The sequence below is a fragment of the Apteryx mantelli genome, chromosome 6 (assembly GCF_036417845.1).
Source record: "Apteryx mantelli isolate bAptMan1 chromosome 6, bAptMan1.hap1, whole genome shotgun sequence".
NCBI lineage: Eukaryota > Metazoa > Chordata > Aves > Apterygiformes > Apterygidae > Apteryx > Apteryx mantelli.
Genome location: NC_089983.1, coordinates 14,731,462 through 14,747,155, shown reverse-complemented (window position 1 = coordinate 14,747,155; position 15,694 = coordinate 14,731,462). Strand labels below are relative to the sequence as shown.

The 15,694-nt window shown below is 37.3% G+C and overlaps 1 protein-coding gene and 1 long non-coding RNA gene across 2 annotated transcripts; both read right to left on the bottom strand.

The window, feature by feature from the left end:
• Positions 1–5,139: 5,139 nt before the first annotated feature.
• Positions 5,140–10,193, bottom strand: LOC106492402 (cation channel sperm-associated targeting subunit tau-like). The gene is made up of 4 exons (XM_067298616.1): positions 10,163–10,193; positions 8,840–8,908; positions 6,906–6,997; positions 5,140–5,359 (listed from the first exon to the last, which is right to left on the bottom strand). Exons 1-4 carry the CDS (start codon positions 10,178–10,180, stop codon positions 5,140–5,142), a joined length of 399 nt encoding a protein of 132 aa, XP_067154717.1. The 5' UTR covers positions 10,181–10,193.
• A 1,094-nt stretch (positions 10,194–11,287) lies between these two features.
• On the bottom strand, positions 11,288–15,304 carry LOC136992307 (uncharacterized). The gene is made up of 3 exons (XR_010884492.1): positions 15,230–15,304; positions 14,238–14,289; positions 11,288–11,406 (listed from the first exon to the last, which is right to left on the bottom strand). It is a non-coding gene; the product is annotated as an uncharacterized lncRNA (long non-coding RNA).
• Positions 15,305–15,694: the final 390 nt, after the last annotated feature.

Here is a 15,694-nt window from a genome sequence, read left to right as displayed (position 1 = left end):
GTATGAGTTTTTTCACATTAAATAGGACTCATTGAAAAGAAAGATATTTTCAAGATATGCCTCAAATGATGTTCTCTGTTTAGGGTTACCTAATTTTAGGGGTACTTAAGGGCTAAATTAAGGGCCACCTTATCTAGATCCCTACTGAGGGAACAAATACACTGTAAGATAGATAAATCACAAGACTGAACAGGCCAATGTGTTTACAGAACATGAATTCTAATGCCATGATGATTGTAACTCCATAATGAGTTTATTGACCCAAGATATTAGTTATTATAAAACCACTGAGGTTTTAATTTACATAGCAAATCTTTAATGGGATAAAGAGAGACATCAACAAGCCAGGAAACTTTTGGGAGAAATGACACATTTGTTACTGATTTGGTTAAATCCTTGGCAATCATGTTTCCCTTTTTTTGCAAGGCCTTCGAGTCGTACCAATTAAGCATACTGACTGTTAGTATAGATAAGACTCTTATTTGTTAAGACCAACAATTTGGAGGCAGGGATAAAATTTTATCAAGAAGGCAATGCCAAACGTATTTTCTGTGCACTGACTAGCAAACTTAGTTGTCAGACCACCACCTTTCAAGGTAAATCTTACCATAATGTATTCAACATGCACTGAATTTCAGTCTCCTTGCACTAAAAGCTAGAAGTGGTGGAAAAGCTTTCGGCCCACAGTGCAAGGACAAGCTTCAACTTTTACAATATCCAGCACAGAATCCCTGGGCTCAAGTGATGACATGTACGTCCTTTATCACATCTTTCGCATGATCCTGACTACCATCACAGTTTCCACACAAAGAAAGAAATCCTGTGTAGTTAACAGGAAGAGGAGGAACAATCCTGTCTAGAAATCAGAAAAGCTGACTGAAGCCCTTCTGGTTCTTGGCACAGCAATTACAGGGTACTGGATACATGTTGTAGCACTTATAAAGAAACGCTAACATCATATGTGGTGAAAATAAAATGCCCCCCCCCCTTTTTTTTTTTTTAGAAATAAATGCCTTTACCTCTTTTTCAGAGATCCTAGCTAGTAACTGTTCATCAGCTTCAGAAGAAAAGAGAAAAATCAGCAACGGTTACTTTCTTTAGTTTACTTCTATAAATATATCACAATTCCAACATTAAAAAAAAAAACAAAACGTAACTTGTTATGGACAAGTTAAAGTGACATCATCAAATTACACAAAGGAAGTCAAAGAACAATTTAATCATAAATTTCCAACTCTAACTAGATCACTTTAATGGCAAGTCACTATGTTTCAATAAATTATTTTATGGAATTTAATCTAAAACTACTAAAATGCCTGCTAAAATATGTTTATTAAATATTTCTCTCTTACATATAAAATATCACATTCTGAAGCTCTTATTATAGCAAAACATCAGTTTCTTGTTGCAATTTCTTTTTCACAGCTTTACCATAGCCCCAAATGCTTGCCATTACCAATAATTCATATATTCACAGGACAGTAGACTAAACTGTGGTCTTTCAGTCACTTTTCTATGCTGAATACACCAGGCACATCCCAGTACAAACCTTGTACATAATCTGTACAATTTTAAGGTTTATTTCTTTTGACTAGGGTAAGTTTCAGATGTTCATTGCGGAGTTTCTGTAATTTTATTGGGCACTGACTTACAGTAACTAGAAACACAGATCTTTGTAGATATTTACCTTGTATATTATTTTACAAACACCTTTCTGTCACAGACCCAATATACCTCCCAAAGTTGGAAACCATCAGCAAAATCATTTTTTGATAGTAATACATGTTCATAGTTTCCAAGAATAATTTCTGTTAGTTCAGCAACTCAGATATTGATTAATCACTATCTGTAAAATTGTCTATCATAACCCCAGAAAATTCACCTCCTGCCCAGATGACTGTTCATACAAATTAACATCTCCTACTTGCAAGAAATATAACAAAGCTTGTAGAGCACCAGCATTTAGAATACATTTTCAGCTTGACTATAAGTATTCCTTTTCTCCAAATACTGCCCTTTACTACTGTTATTCATAGTCCTAAGCATTTTGTAATACAGACTAGTTACACATAACTAAGAAGCGGGTACATATTTATTTTCAGTGGTAAAGTTTACAGCGAACAGTATTTCAGATATATGCAATACTCCTATTTTCCAAACCTGAAGCGTCAGAAAAAGCTGGGACCTTTTCTTCATGACCCTGCTTTTCAACTGTCTGCTCAGAGTGACATGCCTAGAACAAAGTATGAAATTAGGTTATTTTGGGGTACCTTAAGTTACCAAAGACATGATCTTTATTGAACAACTTTTGAAAAATTCTACTTCATGATCTTTAGGAGATATCACTCTCAATCAGACTAAAACATATTGTAATAAATCTGTACAGTAATGTTCTATTACTTCTTCAGGTGAATTACAAGACTTGCTATTTGTTATTACTATCAGCTCATTTTCAAATCAAGTATCAGCCAAATACACAAAAAGCCTGACAGCAAAAGCAGATCAGGTATGACACAAGAAGGGGGCATAAGCTATCAATAAAATAATGCAGAAGACAGCAACAGAGAGCACTCTTACTAGTTTTAACATTTTTAAATAAAAATTTCAGACAAACCTTCCATTATGACTGAGTATTACTAAAATGTATCAAAAGGATTGTTACAACCTTGTACAGTATGACTTTCATTTCTCACTAGTGTAAGATTTGTGAACTCAGTCCTTGGTCAAACACTTTTAAACCCACTTGGACCTTAACAGTCAACACAGTTTTGTTTCTTAATTTCTTAACACATGCTCAGATCTCATCTAGCTCTAACCAAGTGCCCCGACCTCCCAGACAGTTCTACATATCCTCTGCAACTCCACCACAATATAGGCTCTCTGAAACTGCTGTTTAACAGCAGTTTCCTGGAAACAAAGTGGAAGGGGAAAAAAAAAGGAATACAGGTTTAGCAAAGCAATTTCTTTACCACAGTGCTTTTTTATTACAGCACTTGAGAATTACAGCTCTTGGGGGAGGGCAGGCAGGCAGAATCTTCAGGAGCTCTTTCATGCCTGATCTCAAAAATCTGTCAGCATTTCCAGCACCTGCTGACCCCTCCTTTCAGCAAACCCTTCTAATATGCAATATTGATAACACACTTTCATTTGGTGCAGAGAAAGCTAAGTACAGTTTCTCTTTTGAATCATATTCTCAAAAGGAAAAGTTACAACTTCTCATAGTTATAGTTACTCTATTTCTTTTAAATCTTGGTGTAAAAAGTCCCTTAGTTCCTACAGATATGTCAGACTGCAGTTTAGAAAGTTTTAGGTAACTGCTCTTTCTCAGGTGTCAGGAACCTTTCTAGGTTAAAGCATACAGCATGCTGCTTTTGGGCATGCAGGATGCAGCTGTATGTATTTGAATAGATGAAACACACTTCATTTGACAATGAAATATCCAAGTCTGGATTGGTATGCTGCAGTTAAGCTTGAACTTAAAAATAAAAACTTAAAAATAAATCCTTGACTGAGAAGATATGGAAATTCACAACAACAATACCAAGAATCTCCACTCTTTCTGCTTATTTCCAAATTGATCAAAGAGTCAGACTACAAGCTGCATCCACAAGTCATTGATAGGATGTTGTTAAGAAATGCTTCCAACCACATGTTCTCTGACAAAAATGAATCCAGTGGTGAAATTTCATGAATCAGACTGAATTCCATGTATTGGTTCAACAACAAAAAAGCAAGAACAGCAAAACATATACAGAACATTTTTCAATGTGCTTTTTACTTACTGCATTCTTCTGTTTTGCTATCCTTTTAGGTCCCTTCTTTGCGACAAGGCGATCTAAATATTCTTCCTTTTCATGCCGGGTTTTCAGACTGTCATACTTATTTATCATTTTTTCCAGGCTGGAAAGGAATGTTCATACATTTATCATCCAGCTCTGTGGGGTTGTTAGGGACAAATTAAGTAAAATGCTAAGGAGCCACAAAACTTAAAACGATGCTTTCAGGCTTATCAGAACTAACACTGAGCTACAGTGAGTATAGTGTACTGAGAAGTACTCTGTAAGACATTAAAGGAATTTTTAAAAAGTCTTATCCATTGACTTGTGTCATGGGTGGGTTCTTTGGTGTCTTATAAGATGCAAATACCAGTAGAAATTCTTCTTGTAACTTGGTCATTCATAATTTCTTTTTCTTATATGAAGGGTGAAAGACTTGAGCTCTTAGTGAGAAATACCTGTAAGCACTGATCTATTTCCATAAATCTTGTAGGAAATTAGTAACTTTGAATTCTCTAACATATTTTAACAGACAGAATTGGCCAATGGCTTCAAAAGTATTAGGAGAAAATGGATAAACAGGAATGAAACACATGCAGAGCTTGTTCAAGTGATCAAGTGATCATCATCTCTTTTGAAAAACAAGCTAAATACAAGTAGAAGTCTAAACTTAGTACATGTGCATAACTGAAAAATACACATTTTCACATGAACTCATTTGGTTTTAGCCATAGTTCCCAGCTCCAGCAGAGCAACTGGGGTATCCTGTTCTGCTGTCAAACAAATCCTGCATTTACTGTCTACACCAGAATAGCTTCTTTCACTACAGCTATTGCATTACACAGCCCTGTAGTAGTGATACAACATATGGTCTCAGGATTCTTTTTATTGGAAAAAAATTACACCAGTCCTCTGTGGTATAAATTTAGCAAACGAAAGGGTGCAGTACTGTCGCCATAGCTGCATCTTATTCCAGAATTTTTCCAGAAGAGTTTGTCTTCAAACAGGCACCAACTTCCAGCTGACATGGCTATTCTAGCAAAATTGCATTTTTAGACAAGGCAAGATGCAGGTGACAAGGAGACAGCAGGCTTAAGAGGAAGCACCTGCAAGGCTCAGTTTGTGCCTGATAAGTCTGCTACTTTAATCCATGCCAACAAGGGATTTCATTCAGCCATAGTGAAGTAGAACAGCTGAATGATGTTGTCTCACAGTTCTTCCAAAATTGTTCCAAAACAAGGGAGGGCGCCATGAAGATTGAACACAGCCCTTTTCTGTGTGAGGACCTAGCCTTGCTAAAATGCACTAGCAACAATATTAAATTGATATCAGAGCGACACCTTGCCAGTATCCAATTCCTCTATCACAAAATAAAATACAAATTCCAAAGCTTAAATAAGGAGAAATTAATTTCTTGCCTTGTTTGTGATGACAATTCATTTAGACCTTTCTGAAGGGTTTCTACATCTTCTGAAGAAAGATTAGACACAGCAGGGATCCCCTTGTTACAATGAGCATCTTTCATATTCAGATTTGGAGACAGGAATGAGGGATATCTCATTGGTTCTGCTGTGGTGTCATTACTATCAAGGGGAAAAACAAGAAACAAAGAAAACATTCCACAATAATCACAAAAGAATAAGACTGAAACATAATATAGAGATGAAATTTACAAATATAATTGACTTTATGGTGGTTCAAAACCACTTGGTAATTACCTGGACTTTACCAGGGCATGCAACTTGACCCATCAGGATATTCTTGGAAAGAGAAATGAGAACTGAATACTATGAAATGATTGTTCTCCACATGAGAGGAAAAAAAAAAAAAATCAGCATAACTACTCACAGAGCCCTTCATGTACATCACAAAACTATAATAAAAATAAATCAAAATATAGTATATAATACGCCAGAAAACCTACTTTTCTCAAAAGAGTAACCTGTGTTTGAATTTTTTCATGTTCAAGAAAAATTGTTCTGCAGTTTCATTTTTTTTAAAAAGCCATCCAACAGTCTACAAATAATTCTCTTAACTCATCAGTGGAAGTTTTCAAGACCTGTTCAGGTTCACTGCAGATACAAGAGTAGTGGTTTCTCCTTCATAGCCCTCCCCCCTTTCCTCAGTCCAAAAGAGTACTGCCACAAAAGACATTAGATTTGGTATTTAGTGCATTGGCAAGCTGAACTTCAAGTAGCAGGGGTAAACAAAAACAATGCATTACTACCAACCTTGTCTAGACCATCCTCCTTCCATTAAAATAGCTGCTAAATGTGCCTCATACGAAGTGAGTGGTATGACCAACATCACATTCCACTGTTAATCAACTGATCTGTCTGACTTCACAGTGAAACACCTTCTTGCTACTTCTCTTGAAATTACAGTCCTCAGTTGATAAACGTGGATATTCACCAAAATGCATTTCTAACTGCACAGTGAGAGCACATTCTCTGTACAGCTGAGCAGAGGTGAGATTTAGTTTGGAGCCAGAAGGAATTGTGCAGGAAATACAAAGCTGTCCCTAAAGACAATGAAGGGCTACACACTTAGCAGGGCAAAATAAAGTTACTTTCAGCTTTCACCAAAAAGGGAAAATGAAAGGAGAAATGACAGCTAGATGACAAAATAACAGAGAAATACAGGATGCGAATGGAACACTCAATAAGTATTCAAACACCGTAACTCACAGCTATCATATTCCTAAGATGATATGCAGAAAGAGAAATTGCTGCTAAGATTTCTGTACTGGAAACCTAAAGCAAATTTATCAAGCTTAGACTTATTTGTCCAGGAAAAACACAGGGATGACAGGACAACAGCAACAAGAACATGAACCCAAATGTATAAAGCACTTAAGAGAGACATCAAAAGAAGCCTGAAACATGGAAGAAGACAAAAGGGTGGGACTTAGGCTGAAAAAAAAGGTTTGAAGTTGTGAGCAGGAATTTGTGGTTGATTCATACTGCACTTGAGAAAACCTACTACTGTACAGTCTTGTAAACAGGGGGAGTTGCATCTAAGAAATCTAAAAAACAATTACTGTTTTTTCCTCTTCACTGAAATAAGCTAGAAGAGCCTAAATTTTAGCTAACTTCTCACATAAAAAACCAAATTATGATTCCCAAGTACCTGTGAGGATGTGTTCTGTCTTCAGGTGGTGGAACTCGAATAAACATAGAATGCTTAAGAGACCTGTGGAAGTCCATCTCAGGATGTTTCAACTACAAAAGAAAAACATTGTTACTCCAAGGCATCACAGGCTTTGCTATAAACAGTACCATCCCAATGGTGTAAATCAAGATCTTCCAAGACATTCCATCTGAAAAAATAAGCAGTGGGATTTCAGGACCCATTGATCATTCAAAGAAAAAAAGATTGAGGAAGATCATACTGCAGCACCGGACAAATGGTGGAGGAAACAATTAATAACTCCAAGATTGCTCAGTTTTAGAAGGTTTTAATAATGTTCTGATGGATTACCTTGACCTGCTATGGCTCTGAAATGGATTCATAAAAGAAAAGAAAACAAAACAAAACCTCCAAGCTTTATTTTGCCAAGAGTTATCAAGCAGAATGCAAGCGCAGACACAGTTCAAGCTAGATGAAAATTCATATTATGATTTATACAGGACATTTATCAGTTAATATAAACAAAAGACCTTGTATAGTTTTAAGCCTGCAGGTTACTTTGCATTTTCACTTACGGAAGGTTATGCCTCAGTGAATTCTTTTAAATTTTTCTGCACTGGAAAATTTAGCAAAAGCACCACTTCCCATGTCCAAGAACAGTGAAAAAGGAGCAAGAAAGGGCACTGCAAGGAGAATGGAACTGAGATAAACATTTCAATATGCCCCAAAAGAGAACCTTTTCATTTATTTTTCAGCAAGAACGATTTTATTGAACTTGGGTACAAAAGGCTGGTGGATAATTAATGAACATGGTTAGGAAATGGAAATGAACACATCAAAAACTTGATGCAAAGTAATAGAGCCCAGATAACTCCTATGTCAATTCTAAAACACTTGCCACATGAAATCAAAGCTGCAGTGGCCAGGATCTGTCATGCCGCAATCCATAGCATCGATTGAATGGAGAACAGCAAATCCAGGAAGGAGAGAATGTAGTATAGAAAGAAACCTGGCCCATATGCATGTCAATGAGGTTAGACCCTCCCCCAATGGTAAATGGAGGTAGACAGAAAATGGAGTAAAAAGAAACAATCAAGCTTTAAGTGTCAGACTAATTTGATACCTCTGCTTGACAACTGCTTTTCCAGAAATACAATTGTTTTTACCTAGCTGAACTTCTCTTAATGCCTTCTCATATTGGTGTCCCACAGGAAATATTCTGACTGATTCAGGAAAAGAGATCACAAAGTAAGGCAATTATCAAGTGACTAACAGCACAAGAAGTAACAATGAAAGAAAAAAAATAACAATATAATCCCTCAATAACACCTCTTGGAAATAGTCACATTTTATTTTCATTAATGCCCTTGCTGCAAAAAAGTAAAAGCCCATTAAAGAAATGTGATGGTGATACTAAGTGAATTGTCAAGACATAGGAAGACTTAGATATTACATAGGAGAAAGTGAATTAAATAACAAGGATCCCTATATCTCAGCAGTTGGAAAAGATAAAGACATTAAAAAAAAAAAGTCAAATTGAGACAGATGCAAAGAAAGTTTAGTAAAATCATGATATTAATGGAGACCAAAATCTCATTTTGTTTTGTTTAGTAAAGTAAAAGAGGGATATAAATATCTCAGAGAGGCAATTATCAGGGACCAGTTAAGCCACAGGACAATGCTGACACAAGAAAGACTGCCCCTGAATAAATTATAGAAGAAAGGCTCCAGCACAGCAAGAAGGATCTTGGATTTTCCTCCAACAGAAGCAGTGGGAATAAGATGTGTAAATATTCTGCAGATAGATCTTGATCAGGTTTATGCAACAATACCACCACCAACAAAAGGTGACTTTGGATTCAATGGCCCACTAACTGCCTCCTTGCCCTATGTTCCCATTCACAGATTAAAATTGAAGAAAGAGAGATCAAGACCTGATGTGAGTAGCCGTAACCAAAGCATCCATAGCAGAACATGAATTCTACTTCCACTGTACAAAAGACCTGGAAAAAAAAAATTTATTTTACTACTACAATTGATAATTCTTATGACAAACACACATACAAACATATTCTATAGTAAACAACTGTAAGCATTGTAAAAACAAAAAAACTCAGCAACAACGAACCTCTCGCCACATATTTATTTTGTAAACAGAATTTCAAAACTTTTTTTTTCTTATATCCTTACATAAGCTTACTATTCTGGAAAAGAAACCTATTCTGAGGATAGAATTCAGAAAACTGACCAATATAGGCTTTTTTTATACTGGGGTAATGTAAACAAAAAACTAAATGAACCAACAGAACAACTGAGTTCATACTTCTAGTGTACATCTAAGCTTCTTGCAATATAGTTTATGCATTAAGAGTACATGTAATATACTACAAATATATATATACAGTTGTGGTTTATGTGTCATGCATAAAGCTCTACACTATCATTTTTAGACAACTGCCTGTTTTAGTGAAAATCCCATTCTTCCCCTTCTCTGTTTTCTATATTGCAGACACAGAGAGTTGGCTCACCTCTTTTGCTCAGAGAGAAAAATTATAGCCGGGAGTGAACAGACTTTGCTTCTGTCATTATTCTTCCCTGAGGGGTTAAAGAAGAAGGTAGCAAACTTGGTATCTGCCTAGGAAATTCTATGAAGTTTGATGGCCAGATGTTGAGGATGTACTAGTTCAGTGCATCCTCTGAGGATTCTGGTTACACTCTCTGTTTGCACAAGAGTCCATTTCAGAGCACAGTGGTTCTCAATTGTTTTCTCCAGAAAAGGTAAGGTCTGTTATGCTTCAATGCTGCAACCTCATCTCTGCCCTGAGCTGCCTCCAAAACAATGTGCATTAGAATCTGTAAATGGTTCAGTCCTTTAATGAAAACACGCCTGGCCTAAGAATTGAAACCAAGGAAGGCCTTTCTTGTTAAATAGCCAGAAACACAATCTTGTCATCAACATCCAAGCAAGTTCCTCAAATCTGGGGTGTTAGATGGGCAAGACTAAGCAGACCCTGAGTTCATGGTACATGAACATTATAACCCCGCTTTAACAATACTGATAAATATTATGAGGTCTAAAGACAGTTCTCTTGCATTGTCCTTTGCTTTCTGTTAATTCCTTGCTTTAACATCCATCTTGAACAATACAGTACAAAGTTTAATTGTTCTGAATGAGTCCACAATGTAATTATAATTATTCTACAGAGACATGGGGCATGAATGTAAGCTATTTTGCAAATTGTGCCAAAATATCCTACCAAATTTGGAATCTTCATGGGACATGTTGCAGTGAAGCAGCCTCTCTGCAGAGTGAGCAAAAAAAAGAGAAAGGAAGAGATGCACAAACATGCTGATATTTTATATAGTACATCACTATGGTTATGAAAAAGCCCCAATTACAAAATGTAATGTAATATAGTGTTTCAGAGTTACTTAGAAGTTAAAACACAGTGATTCTTGTATGGAAAAGCATTTAGATAATAATGCCTCCTGGCATGACTATGAACTCACGCAGCTTTTCACATTAGCTAATTTTATAATCCTAAAAATCCACAATTCAGCATTTCTATGATGAAATAGTAAATTTTAATAATCACAGTTTGTTCTTTTTTCCTCACCAAAAATCAATATAGAAAAATTCATGCATTTATTTATACACCAATATTGTAAAGTGTTTTTTCTTTGTGCTACTCCTCAGACAAACATGAAATAACTTTCCTCATTGGTACCTTAATGACTTCATAAAGGTGTACTGTTGCACGCCCCAGCAGCTTTGGAAAGTCTTTCAGAATTTTAACTTCTACTAACTCCAAAACAATCAAATTCCGTTTATCCGATGCTCTCCTTGGAACCTGAAAGTTAAAACATAAGGGCATCTGCATCTTATCATAACATGGCAACAAAAAATTACAAGACTTGCAGAAAACAATAAGCCATGCCAAGTTGAGATACGTGCTATAGCTGCTACTGTCAGATCTGACAGGAATGAACAAAACCCAATTATGCTGGAGACTGAGCAGAGTTCAGCAAGGTTGCCTTAGAACTCTGGGCAGTCATAAATCATTACCTTGGTCAAAACATAGACTGTATGTGCTTAGTTTTCAAAAAGAAGCACTAAACTATATAAAAATCTAGGAAAAGAAAATTAATTCCAAATAAAACAAAAATCAAGTTTATTATTTAAATTGAAGAACCTTGCTATCCTGAAGTGATGATGTGTGGCAATTCTGATTAAAATGAACCCATTTTGCTCTTCTCTGACAGGAAAACACCACAAAACAACTCTCTCTGCTTGAGGAAGAACAATCCCTAAAAAGGACAACTATTAAAAAGAACAAAACCTATCATACCTCTATAGAGAAATAGTTCACATTTTCAAAAGGAATCACCATATCACTTCTATGTCCATTTTCCTCCTCTGTTAAAAGTTGAAGATCTGTGCACTTCATAAGACCATTAATACTAATGCGGACTAGCACCCAAGTGTTTGGCCGAATAGTATCTGAAAGTTTCAAGTTTAGGAAGCATATATATGCATACACATATATATGTATTTGTAACGAAATTGCAAGAGATTAAGCATTCTTATTAAGTGGTAGCGACTACAGTGAAAATGACTAAAATCGTACATTAGCATCCCATTTTCTGCTCCATGTGTAAACAGCATCCTTTGAAATCAGAAAACCGGTTATTTGGCTTTATCAGCCCAATTTAGCAGTATGACTTACAGTAGGACTCATCTGCCCTATACATGTCTACACATAGCCATTACCTCCGAGCTAGTGGACCTAGGCCTCCTCTACATTCCATGGAAGGAAACAGGCACCTCTACAATATCAGTCATCTTGGCCAAAAGCAGGTACCCCAAATGAGACTGATAAACTGCAGCCTCATTCCCCTAATGGTCGCAGTCAAAATACATATTCATATTTGTCATCTTATCTTTACACTTAATTTTTCAATCCAACTTCTCCCTTTTAAAAACTAACATTACTGTATTTGTGAGAATATGTGGTCTTTAAAATTTTTCCTACTGTTTCATTATTGCTTCCAAGCAAACAGATAGCTGCTTCTACTTACGTGCAAAATGTTTTCAAATGATTAGAAAAAAATAAGCAATCATTTTTTAAAAATTATTTCTTAAGGTAGCTTTATCTTTAAGTGATGCTGTCAAGTTCAAAATTGCATTTATCTAAGAATTTTTAACATATTACAATTACTAACAATCAGCAAAACAAATACCATCCACTTATTTCATCTGTTTATTCTGAGCACTTGATACAATCATGGGTTTACTTGATTTATTTTCCCCTGAGGTTTCTGATGACCCGGCATTTCTTTAAAATGGTGAAAGGAGAAAACACTATCAAAGACAATGCAACAGATATAACATCAGCAAAACTACCAATAGGAGAGTATCAGATTATTCTATTGCCACATTGAAAAATATAGTGCTCTCAACTATGGGATTTGCTGCTAACACTCTCAAAAAGAGAACTCACCTATGGACTGCCTCTCAGACAAACTGTAAAGTTTTAAGAAATTTAATGCTATAAAAACTTAAATTTCCAAATAAATTCTGAAGGATTATTGTACATTATTCTAATTTATTTTACAGTAAAAATATACATTAAAACATAGGCAAAAATATTTACTTAAACATGAAATTTTAAACACACTGCTTGAAGTTCTTATGTCTTCCTCTATGTACTGTGATTAATAATATAAGCAGTTTTGAAACTACTCAACTTTTTATGACTCATTTTACTTCTTAGTCTCAATTTATACAAAGAACAGATCTGCATAATTGAATCTTAATAATCAGTAACATACACACCTTCATTTTTTTAATTAGCCTAAAACTGATATTTAGCAAAGAAAGGCCTTTTTGGTGGCTTTCCTTATGATTATTACAAGACAAGGATTCACCAAGGGGAAATCATGCCTAACCAATCTGATAGCCTTCTATGATGGGATGACTGGCTGGGTAGACGAGGGGAGAACAGTGGATGTTGTTTACCTCGACTTCAGCAAGACTTTTGACACTGTCTCCCATAACATCCTCACAGACAAGCTCAGGAAGCGCAGGCTAAGATGAGTGGACAGTGAGGTGGATTGAGAACTGGCTGAATGGCAGAGCTCAGAGGGTTGTGATCAGCGGCGCAGAGTCTAGTTGGAAGCCTGTAGCTAGCGGCGTCCCCAGTGGGTCAATACTAGGCCCGGTATTGTTCAACTTACTCATCAGTGACCTGGATGAAGGGGCAGAGTGCACCCTCAGCAAGTTTGCTGATGATACAAAACTGGGAGGAGTGGCTGATACGCCAGAGGGCTGTGCTGCCATTCAGAGAGACCTGGACAGGCTGGAGAGGTGGGCGGAGAGGAACCTTAAGAAGTTCAACAAAGGCAAGTGCAGGGTCCTGCACCTGGGGAGGAATAACCCCCTGCACCAGTACAGGCTGGGAGCTGACCTGCTGGAAAGCAGCTCTGCCGAGAAGGACCTGGGAGTGCTGGTGGACACCAAGTTAAGCATGAGGCAGCAATGTGGCCTTGTGGCCAAGAAGGCCAATGGTATCCTGGGGCGCATTAGGAAGAGCATTGCCAGAAGGTTGAGGGAGGTGATCCTTCCCCTCTCCTCAGCCCTGGTGAGGTCACATCTGAAGTACTGTGTCCAGTGCTGGGCTCCCCAACACAAGAGAGACATGGAGCTACTGGAGTGAGTCCAGTGAAGGGCTACTAAGATGATTAAGAGACTGGAGCATCTCTCCTATGAGGAAGGGCTGAGACAGCTGGGACTCTTCAGTCTGGAGAAGAGAAGGCTGAGGAGGGATCTTATCAATGTGTATAAGTATCTGAAGGGTGGGTGTAGAGAGGATGGGGCCAGACTCTTCTCAGTGGTGCCTAGTGATAGGACGAGAGGCAACAGGCACAAACTGAAGCACAGGAAATTGTCTGAACATGAGGAAAAACTTCTTTACGGTGAGGGTGACCATGCACTGGAACAGTTGCCCACAGAGGCTGTGGAGTCTCCACCCTTGGAGATACTCAAAAGCTGTCTAGACACGATCCTGGGCAACATGCTCTAGGTGACCCTGCTTGAGCACAGGGTTGGACTAGATGATCTCCAGAGGTTTCTTCCAACCTCAACCATTCTTTGATTCTGTGAAGACATCACTCACCGCAACTATTCGTTAGTATACATAAATATTTTCTGAATTTCAGAAAACTACAGAATATGTTGTTCCATACTGTTTCCCAGCATATCCTAAGGTACTATCAATGTCGAGATAAAAAAAAATTTAAATATATGGTGGCAGCGAGTTTGAAAAAGGATACACCTTGGTGTTAAATTTTTGCACTGCTTCACATGAACAGCCAAGCAACCAAGCTAGAAAAAACAAAAGGAAATCAAGTGATAAACCACTCTCAGCAAAATACTTAAATTTCTTTTGTTCAGTAAGTGTGATTTTAAAAGACTAATTTACAGAATCATTTACAATAACATGCTTGCTTTGTAGTACGAAAATATCATTTTTTCCTTCCTGAAACAGAAATAATACGTATTTCAAAAAGACATCTTTCAACATGTCTGTAAGAGCAAAATACTTTTTGATCTGACGTGTCAGACAAACACTGTAAATTTTCTTCTATTTTGTCTAATGGAGTACTTCAGAATTCAAAATCAGAAGGGCAGTCTCCTTTTTAAATGTAAATTATACTTCTAAGGTAGACAGTGCTTTCATAATCAAAAATGAGGAAAAACTAAATAATGGAAGCATGAAAGTCTATTTTAAGAAGAAGGGCACTCCAATTTGTAAAGGATGGTATATTTTTCCCTGAATGGTATATGGGAGATAGGCATCTCATATCCAGTAAACTGAACAATAAATTTTCCTAGTTTCAGCTACAAATGCATCACCACTGAAAGGAAAATAAAGAAGGATTTCATGCCTATCCCTCAGATACATTTAAGTGCACGGAAGATTTAAATGATTACAGTTGTACAGAACAATTCAAATAGATGAAATCTTGGAACTTGAAAGATGTTTTTAAACTTTGGTTTTGTAGACGTCTTAATAAAACATCTCGTGGACTGCCTCTCCATTTCTTTGGCAGCTATAAGCAATTCTCTGTTTAATGTAGAATCAGGTGACTTACAAAAATCGAATACCAAACTATTACTTATGCATTATTAATGAAAATTTGGGGCTACATGCAAGGCAACTTTGGGAGTATACTGTGGCCAACCCACTCCCTAGAACTGCCACGTTTGTCTTGCAGGTACCACAAAAGTACCAGTTTGAGAACCGGTGGTCAGACACACATACCACTTCTCCAAAAGGCACTAAATTGTCAACATCTGGTTGCCCAACTTTTTCAGCAAACGACGGCACACCTATCTGCAGCAGCTACCAAAGGGAAGAAAAAAAACATTCTGTAACTTTCAGAAAATACACGGTACCATTATTTCTCGACTAACCCAGGGTTTAGATTTTTACATACAACACAGGAGAATGTCCCTAGGACCCTAAAAACCCCTTGGAGAGAAACAAAATCCACATTCCTACAGCTAGTATACATTACGCAGGCTGGCTTCCCTCTCACACGTTCCCAAGGCCCACGAGCCCGCAGGACAGAGGTCAGAAGGCACGTGAGAAGGGTCACCCCCAGGCGCAGCCGTGTGGGGCAAGGACCCCAGCCCGACCCTGCTGCGGCCGTGGGGGCTGACAGGGCCCCAAACCTGCCCGCCGGCCCCGCCCGCACCTTGGTGAGTTTCTGTGCCTTATTCTGCA